General features: G+C 25.8%; 1 protein-coding gene across 1 annotated transcript in view; it reads right to left on the bottom strand.

Annotated features, from left to right (window-relative positions):
• LOC142224265 (uncharacterized) overlaps positions 1-16411 on the bottom strand; it is a 196271-nt gene that overhangs the window by 8314 nt on the left and 171546 nt on the right. Inside the window, exon 3 of the mRNA XM_075294036.1 lies at positions 6752-7803. Coding sequence (XP_075150151.1) covers positions 6752-7666 — 915 coding nt within the window. The 5' untranslated portion in view covers positions 7667-7803. The remainder of the gene's footprint in view (positions 1-6751; positions 7804-16411) is intronic.

Genomic DNA, 16411 nt, shown 5'->3' with positions numbered 1-16411 from the left:
CTTCATTGACGTTAACTTTTGAACTGAATTGCGAAATTGGCAAGGTGTTGCGAAAACCCCTGGCAATTGTCATCATCACCACAGCCAACTTTATCAAAGGTGGTAGATACAAACCCCGTTTATTTTTTCCACCGCCTCCTAGACATATGGTCATATGTATGGTGGTTTTCCAAATGGGGGGTGTTACTATGTAATTTGCTTTCGGAGCATAAAATTCTGAAAATTCTTCCCTTATTGTTTTTTTTTTGTTTACAAAAAATGCGGGCTTTTCCATAGCGATATCATGTAAATAAATGGTTCTATTTATGAAGGGCAAATTAAGGGAAAATAAACATTTGATAACACAAATGCGCAAGATTATTAGACTTTTATTTTATTGATAATGTACTGAACAAAAATAAAATCGTAGACAAATAGCATTTATGTTATTGCAGTTTATCTGATACGTTTTATATTATAAATCAAATTTCTTCAATTAAACGATAATGCAGTGAGGACTGTAGTGTACTTGAAATTATTTTGGAAATCAGTAAATTTTTTTTTTTGCTTAAAGTTCTGGATGATAAATTCAGGGTATTTTTCCATATTTTCGATCTCACTTTCCCGGCAATAAAGTGCAAGAACTGTCGGGAATTTTCCTTGGCAATATTTTATATAAAATTTTACTAACAATACTACACTGAAAAAACAGTGAACCCACCAGGAAAGATAACTTTCGATTAATTTTAGAAAATTTGGAACTTTTTTAGAAAATTTTAACTAAACGGTATTACAAGCGCTGGCATCACTCCGATATGGCAAAAATAAGTAAATATTTTTCGACAAATTCAAGAAAATTTATTAGACATAACTAAATTTTTTCAGTAGTTAAAGAAAATTTTGTAGTTTTAAGAGAAATCTTGGAGTTCAAAATTGCAAGAATGTCTTTAGTGACATACGAAGTTCATGACGGACACATTTTTGGTAAAATTTACAAATTTAAAGAAATAATGAACTATTTTGTAAGAAATACGAAATTAGGAAATCTTTATGCTTTATTTGTGTATAACTTTTTCCCGTTTTTTAGTTCATTTAACTAACATACGCAAAAAATTATTTGACTAAAATAAACTTTTTCCAAACATAATGATTCTATGAACTAATATAAAGTTAATATGGCTTTAGTGAAATAGAGAGTTCACTTTTTTTTGAGTGTAGAAACTTCACAACTTTTCTTTGTGCTCCCGTCATGTTTGGAACATATATCGAATAATATAATTATACACGCTTGAAATAATTCCTCCTCAATTTCAACCAATTCGATTTCTTTGAACTTTAGTGGACTTTCATAGAGTTAATAGACTTTCCATTTAAATATCAATTATATTATTATTGAATATCTTATCTTGTCATCATAAAAGCACCATCTGCCATGCCTCCATGTTATAAAGCAATGATAACATTGATTGTAATTTAATCAATAAAACCGATAAGGTATAAATCATCAAAATTATATTAGAGAAATGATAAGAATTATGAAAAGCTTTATGCATGGACTGGCTGACATTTATATACCCTTCAGCTTAATGATCTTTAGCCCAATGGAAATCTTTGATAGCCCTATCCCTACAAGTAATGTTGTCAGTGATTTTTCAACCTTCCTCTTAAATATTAAGAAAAAACCCCTTAGTTGTTCTAGTTTTTTTTTTTCAAATTTCTATGGATGTTTGAAAACAGTCTAGAACAATTTGGGGGTTTTTTCTAAAGATTTGGGGGGGGAAGGTTGAATAATTACATGGTAACACTGTTATGGAGGAATAGCTCTACTCCTTCGATAGTAAATTAAATTAAATTAATTGAAACCCAAACATTCTTAGACTGTTTTAGAATTTAATTTTATGGGGTCTCCGACACGGTCCAAAAATAATCTACCAAAATTTTAAGAAACTTTTACCAAAAATCTAGCAATTTAAAAAAAAATATATATATATATTATTTTGAAGTTTTTGATCAAACTTTTATGGATAGTATGATAAAATGTTTTCTTCAATTATTAGATATGCCTTGAATTGTAAATGTGTCACATATTAAATGCTTTAACGATTTTAGCTTGCACCAAGAAGGAAGAACTTACTCCCAATGGACTTTGATAGTATGAGATAAAACGAAAATTAAAATTTTTAAAGATGAAACAATTAACATTATAAATTTTATTTATATAGAAAAATTTGTTAAAATTTCATTTCTATATAAATTTTTTTTTCAAAATTTTATTTCTATAGAATTTTTTCTCAAATTTTATTTCTAAAGAAAGTTTTCTCAAAATTTTATTTCCATAAATTTTTTTTTTCAAAATTTTATATCTATAGAAAATTTTCTTAAAATTTTTATTTCTACAGAAATTTTTCTCAAAATTTTATTTCTACAGAAAATTTTGTCAAAATTTTATTTATGTAAAAAATTTTCTCCAAGTTGTATTTCTCAATTTAGGTGAAGGTCCTGGCAACCAGTCCTAATGTTACTTTTTATATTTTTTTGTAAATTAATTTATACTAAATAAATAAATAAATAAATAAAAATAAAAGTATTTCTCAAATTTTCTCAAAATTTTATTTCTATATAAAATTTTCTCAAAATTTCATTTCTATAGATTTTCTCAAAATTTTATTTCACTAAAATTTTCAAAAATTTATTCTATAGAAAATTTTCTTAAAATTTTATTTCCAAAGATTTTTTTTAATTTTATGTCTATATATTTTTTTTTTCAAAATTTTATTTCTATAGAAATTTTTCTCAAAATTGTATATACAAAATTTTCTCAAAATTTTGTTTATATAGAAAATTTTCTCAAATTTTATTTCTATAGACCATTTTATCAGAATTTTATTTCTATAGAAAATTTCCTCAAAATTTTATTTCTATTGAAAATTTTCTCAAAATGTCACTTCTAACATGAAAATTAACATTTTTAAAGATATTGAATTTATAGAAAAATTTGTGTAAATGTTATTTCTATTGAAAATTTTCTCAAAATTTTATTTCTATAGATTTTCTCAAAATTTTATTTCTATTAAAATTTTCTCAAATTGTATTCTATATTAAATTTTCTCAAAATTTTATTTCCAAAGATTTTTTTTAATTTTATACAAAAAAAAAAGAAAATAGAAAACAAAATTTTCTCAGTAAAAAGTTTTCTCAAAATTTTGTTTATACAGAAAATTTTCTCAAATTTTATTTCTATAGACCATTTTCTCAGAATTTTATTTCTATAGAAAATTTCTTCAAAATTTTATTTCTATACAAAATTTTCTCAAAATTTTATTTCTATTGAAAATTTTTTTCAAAATTATATTTCTATAGACATTTTTCTCAAAATTTTATTTCTGTAGAAAATATTCTCAACATTTTATTTCTATAAAAAAATTTTTCAAAATTTTGTTTATAATAGAAAATTTTCTCAAATTTTATTTTTATATACAATTTGCTCAGAATTTTATTTCTATAGAAAATTTCCTCAAAATTTTATTTTTATTGAAAATTTTCTTAAAATGTCATTTCCAACACGAAAATTAACATTTTTAAAGATATTGAATTTATAGAAAAATTTGTGTAAATTTTATTTCTATAGAAAATTTTCTCAAAATTTTATTTCTATAGAACATTTAATTTCTATTAATTTTTTTTTAAATTGTATATCTAAAGAAAATTTTGTCAAAATTTTATTTCAATAGAATTTTTTTTTTGTAGAAACTTTTGTAAAAAATTGTATTATTATAGACAATTTTGTCAAAATGTTATTTCAATAGAAAATTTTGTCAAAATTTTGTGTCAAAATTTTATTCCTATAGAATATTTTCGGAAATTTTTCTTTCTAAAGAAAATGTTTTCAAAATGTCATTTCTAACACGAAAATTAAAATTTTAAAGATATTGAATTTTCTCAAAATTTTATTTCTATAGAAAATTTTCTCATATTTTATTTCTATAGAAATTTTTCTCAAAATTTTATTTCTGTAGACATAATTTTTTTGTTTAGAAAATTTACAATTTTCTCAAAATTTTATTTCTATAGAAAATTTTCTCAAAATTTTATTTCTGTAGACATATTTTTTTCTGTAGAAAATTTTCTCAAATTTTTTTTTGTAGAACATTTTATTTCTATTGATTTTTCTTAGTTTTATATCTATAGAAAATTTTGTCAAAATTTTATTTCTGTAGAAAATTTTGTAAAAACTTTTATTACTATAGAAAATTTTGACAAAATGTTATTTCTGTTCTCAAAATTTTATTTCTATTGAATATTTTCTCAAAATTTCATTTCTAACAAGAAAATAAACATTTTAAAGATATTGAATTTTCTCAAAATTTTATTTCTATAGAAAATTTTCTCAAATTTTATTTCTATAGAAATTTTTCTCAAAATTTTATTTCTATAGAAAATTTTCTCAATTTTTTTTGTAGAACATTTTATTTCTATTGATTGTTTTTAATTTTATATTTATAGAAAATTTTGTCAAAATTTTATTTCAATAGAAAATTTTGTCAAAATTTTATTTCTGTAGAAATTTTTCTCAAAATTTTATTTTTGTAGACATAATTTTTTTCTTTAGAAAATTTTAAATTTTCTCAAAATTGTATTCCTATAGAAAATTTTCTGAAATTTTTCTTTCTAAAATTTTATTTCTAAAGAAAATGTTTTCAAAATTTTATTTCTATTGAACATTTTCTCAAAATTTTATTTTTATAGAAAATTTCCTCAAAAATTTATTTCTATAGAAAATTTTCTCAAAATTTTATTTCTATTGAAAATTTTTCTCAAAATTATATTTATATACATTTTTCTCAAAATTTTATTTCTGTAGAAAATCTTCTCAACATTTTATTTCTATAAAAAATTTTCTCAAAATTTTGTTTATAATAGAAAATTTTCTCAAATTTTATTTTTATATACCATTTTCTCAGAATTTTATTTCCTCAAAATTTTATTTCTATTGAAAATTTTCTTAAAATGTCATTTCTAACACGAAAATTAACATTTTTAAAGATATTGAATTTATAGAAAAATTTGTGTAAATTTTATTTCTATAGAAAATTTTCTCAAAATTTTATTTCTATAGAACATTTAATTTCTATTGATTTTTTTTTAATTGTATCTCTAAAGAAAATTTTGTCAAAATTTTATTTCAATAGAAAATTTTGGCAATTTTTTTTCTGTAGAAACTTTTGTAAAAAATTGTATTAGTATAGAAAATTTTGTCAAAATATCATTTCTATAGAAAATTGTGTCAAAATTTTATTCCTATAGAAAATTGTCGGAAATTTTTCTTTCTAAAGAAAATGTTTTCAAAATGTCATTTCTAACACGAAAATTAATATGTTAAAGATATTGAATTTTCTCAAAATTTTATTTCTATAGAAAATTTTCTCATATTTTATATCTATAGAAATTTTTCTCAAAATTTTATTTCTGTAGACATAATTTTTTTCTTTAGAAAATTTTAAATTTTCTCAAAATTTTATTTCTATACAAAATTTTCTCAAAATTTTATTTCTGTAGACATATTTTTTTCTGTAGAAAATTTTCTCAAATTTTTTTTGTAGAACATTTTATTTCTATTGATTTTTCTTAGTTTTATATCTATAGAAAATTTTGTCAAAATTTTATTTCAATAGAAAATTTTGTCAACATTTTATTTCTGTAGAAACTTTTGTAAAAACTTTTATTACTATAGAAAATTTTGACAAAATGTTATTTCTGTTCTCAAAATTTTATTTCTATTGAACATTTTCTCAAAATTTCATTTCTAACAAGAAAATTAACATTTTAAAGATATTGAATTTTATCAAAATTTTATTTCTATAGAAAATTTTCTCAAAATATTTTTTGTAGAACATTTTATTTCTATTGATTGTTTTTAATTTTATATTTATAGAAAATTTTGTCAAAATTTTATTTCAATAGAAAATTTTGTCAAAATTTTATTTCTGTAGAAATTTTTCTCAAAATTTTATTTCTATAGAAATTTTTCTCAAAACTTTATTTCTGTAGCCATAATTTTTTTCTGTAGAAAATTTTCTCAAAATTTTATTTTATTTCTATTGATTTTTTTTTAATTTTGTCAAAATTTTATTTCAATAGAAAATTTTGCCAAAATTTTATTTCTGTAGAAACGTTTGTAAAAAAATTTATTACTATAGACAATTTTGTCAAAATGTTGTTGTTTCTACAGAAAATTGTGTCAAAATTTTATTCCTATAGAAAATGTTGTGAAATTTTTCTTTCTATAGAGATTATACTAATCTGCCAAACAGTAAAAAAAAATACTATTTTGGATTAGAATTATACCAACTGTGGCAACTGTGGTCTCAGATCAATATTTCAGGTATTACAAATTTTGTAAAAATACAAAATTACAAATACTTTCACTCTAACCGATAGTTAAATTGTGATGTTTACGGCCATTTTCATGTAGCTCCGTTAGGCTTTAAGAGAAAGTAAATTGCAAATATCTTTTCTCCAGTTAACTTTAACTGAACATTTTCTAACAGTTAAGCTCCTAACTGGCATATAGAATGTATAGACAAGATGACAGATATGTTCATAGATCGGTTTAAAAATTAGTTAGCTAACGTAGCACTAACGGAGCTTCATGAAAATGGGGGTTAGAGAACAAAACTTTGGGTTTTGTTGATACGACATTAGGTGCCAATCTTTGTTATGGGTTTTAAGTGTCCTTTATCTTTGAATTCCAGAATTATAATTCATTACTTACCCCATCAATATGCTGCGCCTGCGCATTATCACCGCTTTTCTCTTGCTTTTGGGAACTCTGTGAATTCCTAATACCACCAAATGACAGTCTTTTATAAAGATTTGATGACGATGAAGAAAATGTGGATGAACCACCTCCACTAGAACTTTGAGTAGTTGTAGTGGTATCACTGCTGCTATTAAATTCACCAGAACTAGCACCACTTGAAGCCACCAATAATGAGTCTACCAATAGATCATGTTCACTTTCGGGAATTTTTTGATAGTTTTGTAAAGTGGCTGGTCCTGGGACTTCAGGTTCAACAGCCAACAGATTTTTGGAACACTTTATAGTCATTTCACCAGATTTTGAAGCACACTGTTTCGTTGCGTTAGAGGGTGTGGATGATGCTGATGTGGTCGGTGGTACCACAACAAAATCTTCCAAATCCTTTTCGGTTTTCTTTACTTTGGCCTTTTCATAAAATTCACCATCAAAACTATGGCGATAGCTGCCTTGCAAACAATTGAAGGTATTTACAAAACCTTGTTGGTTTTGGTGACCCTGCAGGGGATCAGAATGACGTTTATTTTGTGTACCACTCCCCGTGAAATTGCGATAGTTTTTCAAAGTGTCATAGGTATTTAAAAGATCGTTTTTCAATAATTTCTCCAAAAAGTTGGTGGGACTTTTTGAACTAAGATTTGACAAGAATTTATTGCCACTTCCACCCGAATCAGAGACGGAAGAGGAAGTGCGGCGATGTCCTTTCGTTTGATGATTTCGTTGTTGTGAAGATGTTGTTGTGGTTGTTGGAGATGTGATAGATGTTGCAAGGGATTTCAATTGAAATTGATGTGTGAGTTCATGTTCTTGTTGTGGTGGTGGTGTTTGATTGATGCCATAAATTTGTGTTGTGTTCAAGAGACCGAACATGCTGTGTTGTAGATAAACCCGAACAGCTACAACATGTAAGGTTCGTATCTTAACTTAGAATACTGCTGAAGAGTTGCATTTTTCCATTTGGAGTTGCCATATTGTGGTGTTTGTCTTAAGTGGACCGTTTTGAGATTCTGAAATGAGAAATACAAAAAAACAGCGATGCTTTAATTATTTATGGAATCTGGAAAAAATTTTTAAATCTTTACATTGTATTTTGCAAAAAATGTGGGGTAATCTAAAACTTTGCTTTCAAGCATTCCTCAAAAGCATAACATATTATGGCTGATTGCTTACATAATTAACTTGTTGACTGTTGCATATTTCTTTAGCATTTATCAAATTCCATTTCACATTTTTTTGCATTTGCATTGCTTTTCAGTTCACATCGAGTGATTGTTTTTTTTGTTTTATGCGAAATGTAATATGGTATTCGTAATAATCGCAATAAATATAGAGCATTTTGATTTGTAGGTAATTTTTGATTTGATTTACATATGCTGATATATTGGAGTATAGGTTTATGGGGAAGTGGTTTTAGGTTTGTAACGGATGATATTTCTTGCATATTTTTGGTGATCCTATTTTTATGTGGGAAAATGGAATATAATACCAACCATTGGCATATAAAAGATCACAACGTTTGGAAAGTTATTTATATGGTGGAATTGTAGATTAGGATCAAGTTAATATGAAGAGGGAATGTGGTCTTCATGCAAATACGAACTGAGAAAAATTGTTTTTAGCAGGTTTGTAAAAAGTGCAAAAATTGTACCAAATTTGGTACGTTTCACATGTAAACAAAACATGGTACTACAATGATCTATTCGATACATTTGAATTGAAAAAAGTATATATTTTAATTTTAAAAAATTAGATGGAAAATATTCTATCTATTTCGGCTATGTCAATCCCCTCAAACATTAGCTTTTAGTAAAATCTCACTTTTTGCAACCCTGTGGTAATTTTTATTGTAGATGCGTTTGCGTATGCGTGTACACCAAAAACAATAGAGATAAGAAGATGGGAAATTGGCCTACGTCACACAAAATGTTGCATTGACGGTGCTAGTTCCATACATGTTTGTAATTTTTTTATTTGTTTTTTATTTTTAGTTTTTATATTTTTTCATGAATGGGGACGAAATTTCTGAATTTGGAGACTTGGGGATTTAGGGGGAATTTCCATAAATTTTGGAATTGGGACGAACTGAGAAAATTATGTTTAGAGAAAATTTGTGACCGAAAGCAGGGTTGCAAAAAGTGATACAATTGTACCAATTTTGGTACGTTTCACATGTAAACATACCATGTTACTACAATGATCTATTCGATACATTTGAATTGAAAAAAGTAAATATTTTAATTTAAAAAAATTAGATGGAAAATGTTCTATCTATTTCGGCCATGTAAATCCCCGCAATTTCTGATTTTAGTAAAATCTCACTTTTTGCAACCCTGTGGTAATTTTTATTGTAAAGGGTGATTCTTTTGAGGTTAGGATTTTCATGCATTAGTATTTGACAGATCACGTGGGATTTCAGACATGGTGTCAAAGAGAAAGATGCTCAGTATGCTTTGACATTTCATCATGAATAGCCGAACGATCTGCCACAACGTCGAATTTTCAGTGAATGGGCCCTAGAAAAGTTGGCAGAAAATCCGCTTTTTTATCGACAAATTTTGTTCAGCGATGAGGCTCATTTCTGGTTGAATGGCTACGTAAATAAGCAAAATTGCCGCATTTGGAGTGAAGAGCAACCAGAAGCCGTTCAAGAACTGCCCATGCATCCCGAAAAATGCACTGTTTGGTGTGGTTTGTACGCTGGTGGAATCATTGGACCGTATTTTTTCAAAGATGCTGTTGGACGCAACGTTACGGTGAATGGCGATCGCTATCGTTCGATGCTAACAAACTTTTTGTTGCCAAAAATGGAAGAACTGAACTTGGTTGACATGTGGTTTCAACAAGATGGCGCTACATGCCACACAGCTCGCGATTCTATGGCCATTTTGAGGGAAAACTTCGGAGAACAATTCATCTCAAGAAATGGACCGGTAAGTTGGCCACCAAGATCATGCGATTTGACGCCTTTAGACTATTTTTTGTGGGGCTACGTCAAGTCTAAAGTCTACAGAAATAAGCCAGCAACTATTCCAGCTTTGGAAGACAACATTTCCGAAGAAATTCGGGCTATTCCGGCCGAAATGCTCGAAAAAGTTGCCCAAAATTGGACTTTCCGAATGGACCACCTAAGACGCAGCCGCGGTCAACATTTAAATGAAATTATCTTCAAAAAGTAAATGTCATGGACCAAACTAACGTTTCAAATAAAGAACCGATGAGATTTTGCAAATTTTATGGGTTTTTTTTTTTTTTTTAAAGTTATCAAGCTCTTAACAAATCACCCTTTAGATTGGGTTGCGTATGCGTGTACACCAAAAACAATAGAGATAAGAAGATGGGAAGATGGGAAATTGGCTGCTGAGGACATCAAACCATTTACGGCTACTTGTCATTTACGCGTTTGGTTCGAAACATTAAAATGGAAATAAAAAGAAATTAAGAGATGGAAATATCTTGGAACAAACGGGAAAATATAATTTTTAATTTATTGCTCAATATTTAACATTGTTTTTCATTAAAAAAATGCAAATAAAAAAAATACAAGCATGTATGGACCTATCGCCGTCAATGCAACATTTGGTATGATGCAAGCCAATTTCCCATCTTCTAAAGTGTATTGTCTTTGGTTTTCCCATATTTGAGAAGTATTTATGTTGGCCAAAAATGAATGAAACTCAACTGCTTGGTTCAGTCTTAACTTAAAGGCCTTTTTTCTTTTAATACGAGATGCAACATTTTTGTGGGCCATCCAGAACAGTGTTGGCAGTATTGGGGATTTTTCCCCAAATTGGGGATATTTTTCATGAATGGGGACCAATCTTTTGAGTTGGGGACTTGGGGATTTAGTGGGGAATTTCCATAGGTTAGGTTAGGTGGCAGCCCGATGTATCAGGCTCACTTAGACTATTCAGTCCATTGTGATAACACATTGGTGAACTTCTCTCTTATCATTGAGTGCTGCCCGATTCCATGTTAAGCTCAATGACAAGGGACCTCCTTTTTATAGCCGAGTCCGAACGGCCTTCCACATTGCAGTGAAACCACTTAGAGAAGTTTTGAAACCCTCAGAAATGTCACCAGCATTACTGAGGTGGGATTATCCACCGCTGAAAAACTTTTTGGTGTTCGGTCGAAGCAGGAATCTAGCCCACAACCTTGTGTATGCAAGGCGGGCATGCTAACCATTGCACCACGGTGGCTCCCTGGGGAATTTCCATAAATTTGGGGATTTTTGTGGGGAATTTTCCGAGAAATCGGTTTAATCTTTTTTTTTTTAAATAAAATTTTATTTCTATCGCAAATTTTGTCAAAATTTTATTTCTATAGAAAATTTTGCCAAAATTTTATTTCTATAGAAAATTTAGTAAAAGCTTTATTTCTCTAGAATTTTTTGTCAACATTTTATTTCTATAGAAAATGCCACCAAAATTTTATTTCTCTAGAAAATTTTGTAAAAAGTTTATTTCTCTAGAAAATTTTGTAAAAATTTTATTTCTCTACAATATTTTATCAAAATTTTATTTCTATAGAAATTTTTTTCAATATTTTATTTCTTTAGAAAATTTTGTACAAATTTTATTTCTATAGAATATTTCGTCGAAATTTTATTTCTATAGAATTTTTTTTCAATATTTTATTTCTATAGAAAATTTTTTCAATATTTTATTTCTATCGAAAACTTTGTCAAAATTTAATTTCTATTGAAAATTTTTTCAAAATTTTATTTCTATAGAAATTTTTGTCAAACTTTTATTTATAGACAATTTTGCCAAAATTTTATTTCTATAGAAAATTTTGCCAAAATTTTATTTCTATAGAAAATTTTGCCAAAATTTTATTTCAATAGAAAATTTTTTCAATATTTTATTTCTATAGAAAATTTTGCCAAAATTTTATTTCTATCGAAAACTTTGTCAAAATTTCATTTATATCGAAAATTTTGTCAAAATTTTGTTTTATATAGAAAATTTTGTCAAAATTTCATTTCTATTGAAAATTTTATCAAAATTTTATTTCTATAGAAAATTTTGCCAAAATTTTATTTCTATAGAAAATTTTGCCAAAGTTTTATTTCTATAGAAAATTTTGTCAAAATTTTATTTTATATAGAAAATTTTGTCAAAATTTCATTTCTATTGAAAATTTTGTCAAAATTTCATTTCTATTGAAAATTTTGTCAAAATTTCATTTCTATGAAAAATTTTGTCAAAATTTTATTTCTATATAGAAAATTTTGTCAAAATTTTATTTCTGTAAAATATTTTGCCAAAATTGTTTTTCTATGTAGAAAAAATTCTCTATTTTTTTGTATATAGACAAATTTCTCAAAATTTTATTTCTATAGAGAAAATTTATTACATTAAAAAATCTACCAATCTACTAAATAATAAAAAAATCTACTATTTCTGGTAGAATTCTACCAACTTTGGGAACCCAATTTTACTACTTGAATATTTAGAAGTAATATTTTGTTCATAAAGACAAGGTGAACCACAACACCAAGAGACTGGTGTTGTGGTTCGAAATCTTGATCTTATTGCAGCTTGCTGGATTTGACAAAATGTTAATATTTAAACTATTAATGATTTGTGACAGCAGAGCCTTTTACTTTTTTTCAAAAAAAAAAACTTTCACAAATATATTGGGGATTTTTGTGAGGAATTTAAATTTAAATTCAGCAATAAGAGTTTAGCTGCGCTTTTTGATATACAATAATGTAGGCAGTGCACCCACACTGCAAGTTTATGATCATTCGTTTACGTTACTGCAACCAATTCATGCAGTATAGATGCATGAAAAATAGTGCTGTTTTCCTGCTATACTCAATATTATTATCACTTCTGAGCAATATTTCTATTAAAATGAGCAATTATATCAGCGCTATGTAGAAGCTGCTCTAAATCGTGACATCGCCCACAAAAATCAGCGCTGATTCGGTTGTTTTGTAAGCAGTTGGTACTGCTTCTCTCCCTTACAATCCTGCTGAAATAGCGCTCCATTTTTTTGCTGGGATATAAATCAAACTGAGGGGAACTAGAAGTCATCAAAAAATAAATTTATTAGAGAAAGTAAACAAATTAAGAATAATAGTAAGATATGGAAATTATTTTTTTTTTATTTTTTTGCTATAATTTTTTGTTTCTATTTTTTTTAATAATTGTAAATGTCAAACCCGGCCTTATATTTATTTTTGGCAATATCATATTTTTTTGTCAAAAATACCTAATTATTTTATTAAGCTATTATTTTAATCTTAATGTACAAGTTATTCACAATAGACTGCTATTGTGATTGAGGAAACTAACTCATCATCAAAATTCAAACGAAATTTTCACAACTGTAAACCAGATAAACCAATACAATTATGATTAGATTCTTTTAACATTATGGTTTTAACTTTTCAGCATTTCTTTGTTTAAAAGCGTAAAAGTATTAATTTCTTGGCTGCACCATTTGATGAATTAGTCCACATTACAGAGTTATAATTATGTTAACTCCATAATATTACACAATAGATGAGTGAAACTATTTCATGGTTTAAAAAAACAAAATACTTCTTCTGATTTATTACAAAACTGGACAAGAAGCATATAGTTTATCTTCATATCTTTATAAAACATTGTTAAAAATTATGTAGCAATATGACTATGCAACACTTCAGGGTTATTTTAATCAAGATATGAAAAAAAACACACACAACAGAAGAGAAGATTAATATCTTTTTTTGTGGAGTTTGAAATTTGTTCATAGTAAAGGCTGGATGATATTTAGTTTTTGTTTTATGTTAGGAAAAAGTAAAAAATTAAATATCATTATAAAAGATTATAGTCTAGATGAATTTTATGCCAAGATAAGAATTCTGAGATTATGCTGTAAATATTACAACTATGTATGGAAATATGATGAATATCAAGGACGTTTCACATAGTTTACCATGATAAGGAAGAATTTTTAATTTAATAATATCATAATAATAGGTTTGTTTTCTTTAAATGTTCTATAATAAAGACCTGAAACACACAATGAAGTTTTAACCAGATAAGTAGAAATAAGTGTAGCATTAGTAAAAACAAGTGTAACATGTTTAAAAAATCTTAAATTTTATTAAGACATTAAGTTTAATTTATGCCAAAATAAATCAAATTGTTGTAAGTGTTGAAAAACCTTTGAATTCAAGATAAATGTTAAAAGCTGTGTCATATTCAAATAAAAAATTCAAATCTTAGATATAGGGAATGATTTGGGATTAGCTTGCTTTATTTTTCGAATTTCTACACCCATAAAATTCTAATTTAAAATCCTTCATTTTACTTTAAAGAAGCCTCCCCTTGCCATAATCTATTTAAGCCCAGGGATGGAAAATACAATTTTTAAGAAAGTACAAAAAAGGTATTTTTTTGAGCGAAAAGAACCTTTCACAAAATTTCAACAAAAATTCCATTGGAAGATTATTGTCAAGAGCACCTTTAGAGTGAATTTTTAAGAAAATAAAATTTTGTTTGCCGATTCCACAATTTTAAATTTTTTTAGTTATATATCCGCTTACAAAGACTACAGTATTGTAATCACGGTTTGGTACATTTGTAGAATTCATGGTATTTTATAAATTGTCTGTAGATAAATTGAAATAATTTTTTAACAAAATTTTCCATACAAATAAAATTTTGAGAATATTTGCTACCGAAATATAATTTTGACAAAACATTCTATAGATATACAATTTTGACAAAATTTTCTATAGAAATAAAATTTTGACAATATTTTCTATAGAAATCAAAATTTTGACAACATTTTCTATAGAAATAAAATTTTGACAAAATTTTCTATAAAAAAAATTTTTGACAAAATTATTTATAAAAATAAAATTTTGACAAAAATTTTCTATAGAAATATAATTTTGACAAAATTTTCAATAGAAATAAAATTTTGACAAAATTTTCTATAGAAATCAAAATTTTGACAAAATTTTCTATGAAAATCAAAATTTTGCCAACATTTTCTATAGAAATAAAATTTTGACAACATTTTCTATAAACATTTTTTTTGACAAAATTATTTATAAAAATAAAATTTTGACAACATTTTCTATAGAAATATAATTTTGACAAAATTTTCAATAGAAACAAACTTTTGACAAAATTTTCTATAGACATCAAAATTGTGACAAAATTTTCTATAGAAATAAAATTTTGACAACATTTGCTATAAAACTAAAACTTTGACAAAATTTTCTATAGAAATAAAATTTTGACAAAATTTTCTATAGAAATACATTTTTTACAAAATTTTCTATACAAAATCAAAATTGTGACAAAATTTTCTATAGAAATAAAATTTTTACAAAATTTTCTTTAGAAATAAATTTTTTACAAAATTTTCTATACAAAATCAAAATTTTGACAATATTTTCTATAGAAATAAAATTTTGGCAACATTTGCTATAGAAATAAAATTTTCTATAAATTTTTTTTTTTTACAAAATTATTTATAAAAATAAAATTTTGACAAAATTTTCTATAGAAATATAATTTTGACAAAATTTTCAATAGAAACAAAATTTTGACAAAATTTTCTATAGAAATAAAATTTTGACAAAATTTTCTATAGAAATAAAATTTTGACAAAATTTTCTATAGACATCAAAATTTTGACAACATTTTCTACAGAAATAAAATTTTGACAAAATTTTCTATAGAAATAAAATTTTGACAAAATTTTCTAGGGAAATAATGTTGACAAAATTTTTTATAGAAATAAAATTTTGACAAATTTTTCTATAGAAATAAAATTTTGACAAAATTTTCTATAGAAATAAAATTTTGACAAAATTTTCTACAGAAATACAATTTTGACAAAATTTTCTATAGAAATAAAATGTTCGTGTTTGACAAAAAATAAAATTTTCCAAAAGAAAAAAATTTACAAAATTTTCTGTAGAAATTAAATTTTGACAACATTTTTGCAAAATAATATTTTTTTTGTAGTTTTTGGTAATATTTTCTCCAAATGTCGGTAGATTATTTTTGTCTCAAGTTTCAACCTTGAATGGGTCGCATTTTTTTTAGTACGCGATCAATAACTTCTTATCTATAAAGTATTCGTGTGGAAGCGTTATATAGAATGACATGCTTTTTTCGACTAAAACATTATTGAAATTCAATAAAATCTTGTTTTTGACTATGTCTTTTACAAAATCGAGATTTTCTTACCGCATGAACTTGTCTGTTTTGCCAAAAGTGTAAACATGAAGGGTACGAGTATTTAGATTTATTCTCTTTTAATATTCTAAAGTTAAACACCCTTCAAATTCTTTTTCCAAAATACTCTTTCAAATCCCTCTCTTTATTTTATTATTTCCCGCCCCTTGTCGAGCTCTAATTAAGCCATGTAGTTTTCAATACTCTCAATCCTTTTCCTTGCTGTTTATACCAAAAATTTTGTTATACACATTGTCATAATTTATGTTTTATTAGTGGCCAAGGAAACACCCATTACATACTTTATTACCCTTTTACATTGGAAATTAAATTTTATGAAACCCCAGAAGAGGATTGTGACATTTGTCATGTCACCTGGTACCTGTCTATTCTAAGGTTGACACACATCGTGGTAGCG

Source organism: Haematobia irritans, chromosome 2, assembly GCF_050003625.1.
Source record: "Haematobia irritans isolate KBUSLIRL chromosome 2, ASM5000362v1, whole genome shotgun sequence".
Taxonomy (NCBI): Eukaryota; Metazoa; Arthropoda; class Insecta; order Diptera; family Muscidae; genus Haematobia; species Haematobia irritans.
The sequence above is the reverse complement of the archived record's forward strand: the minus strand, read 5'-3'. Positions and strand labels throughout refer to the sequence as shown.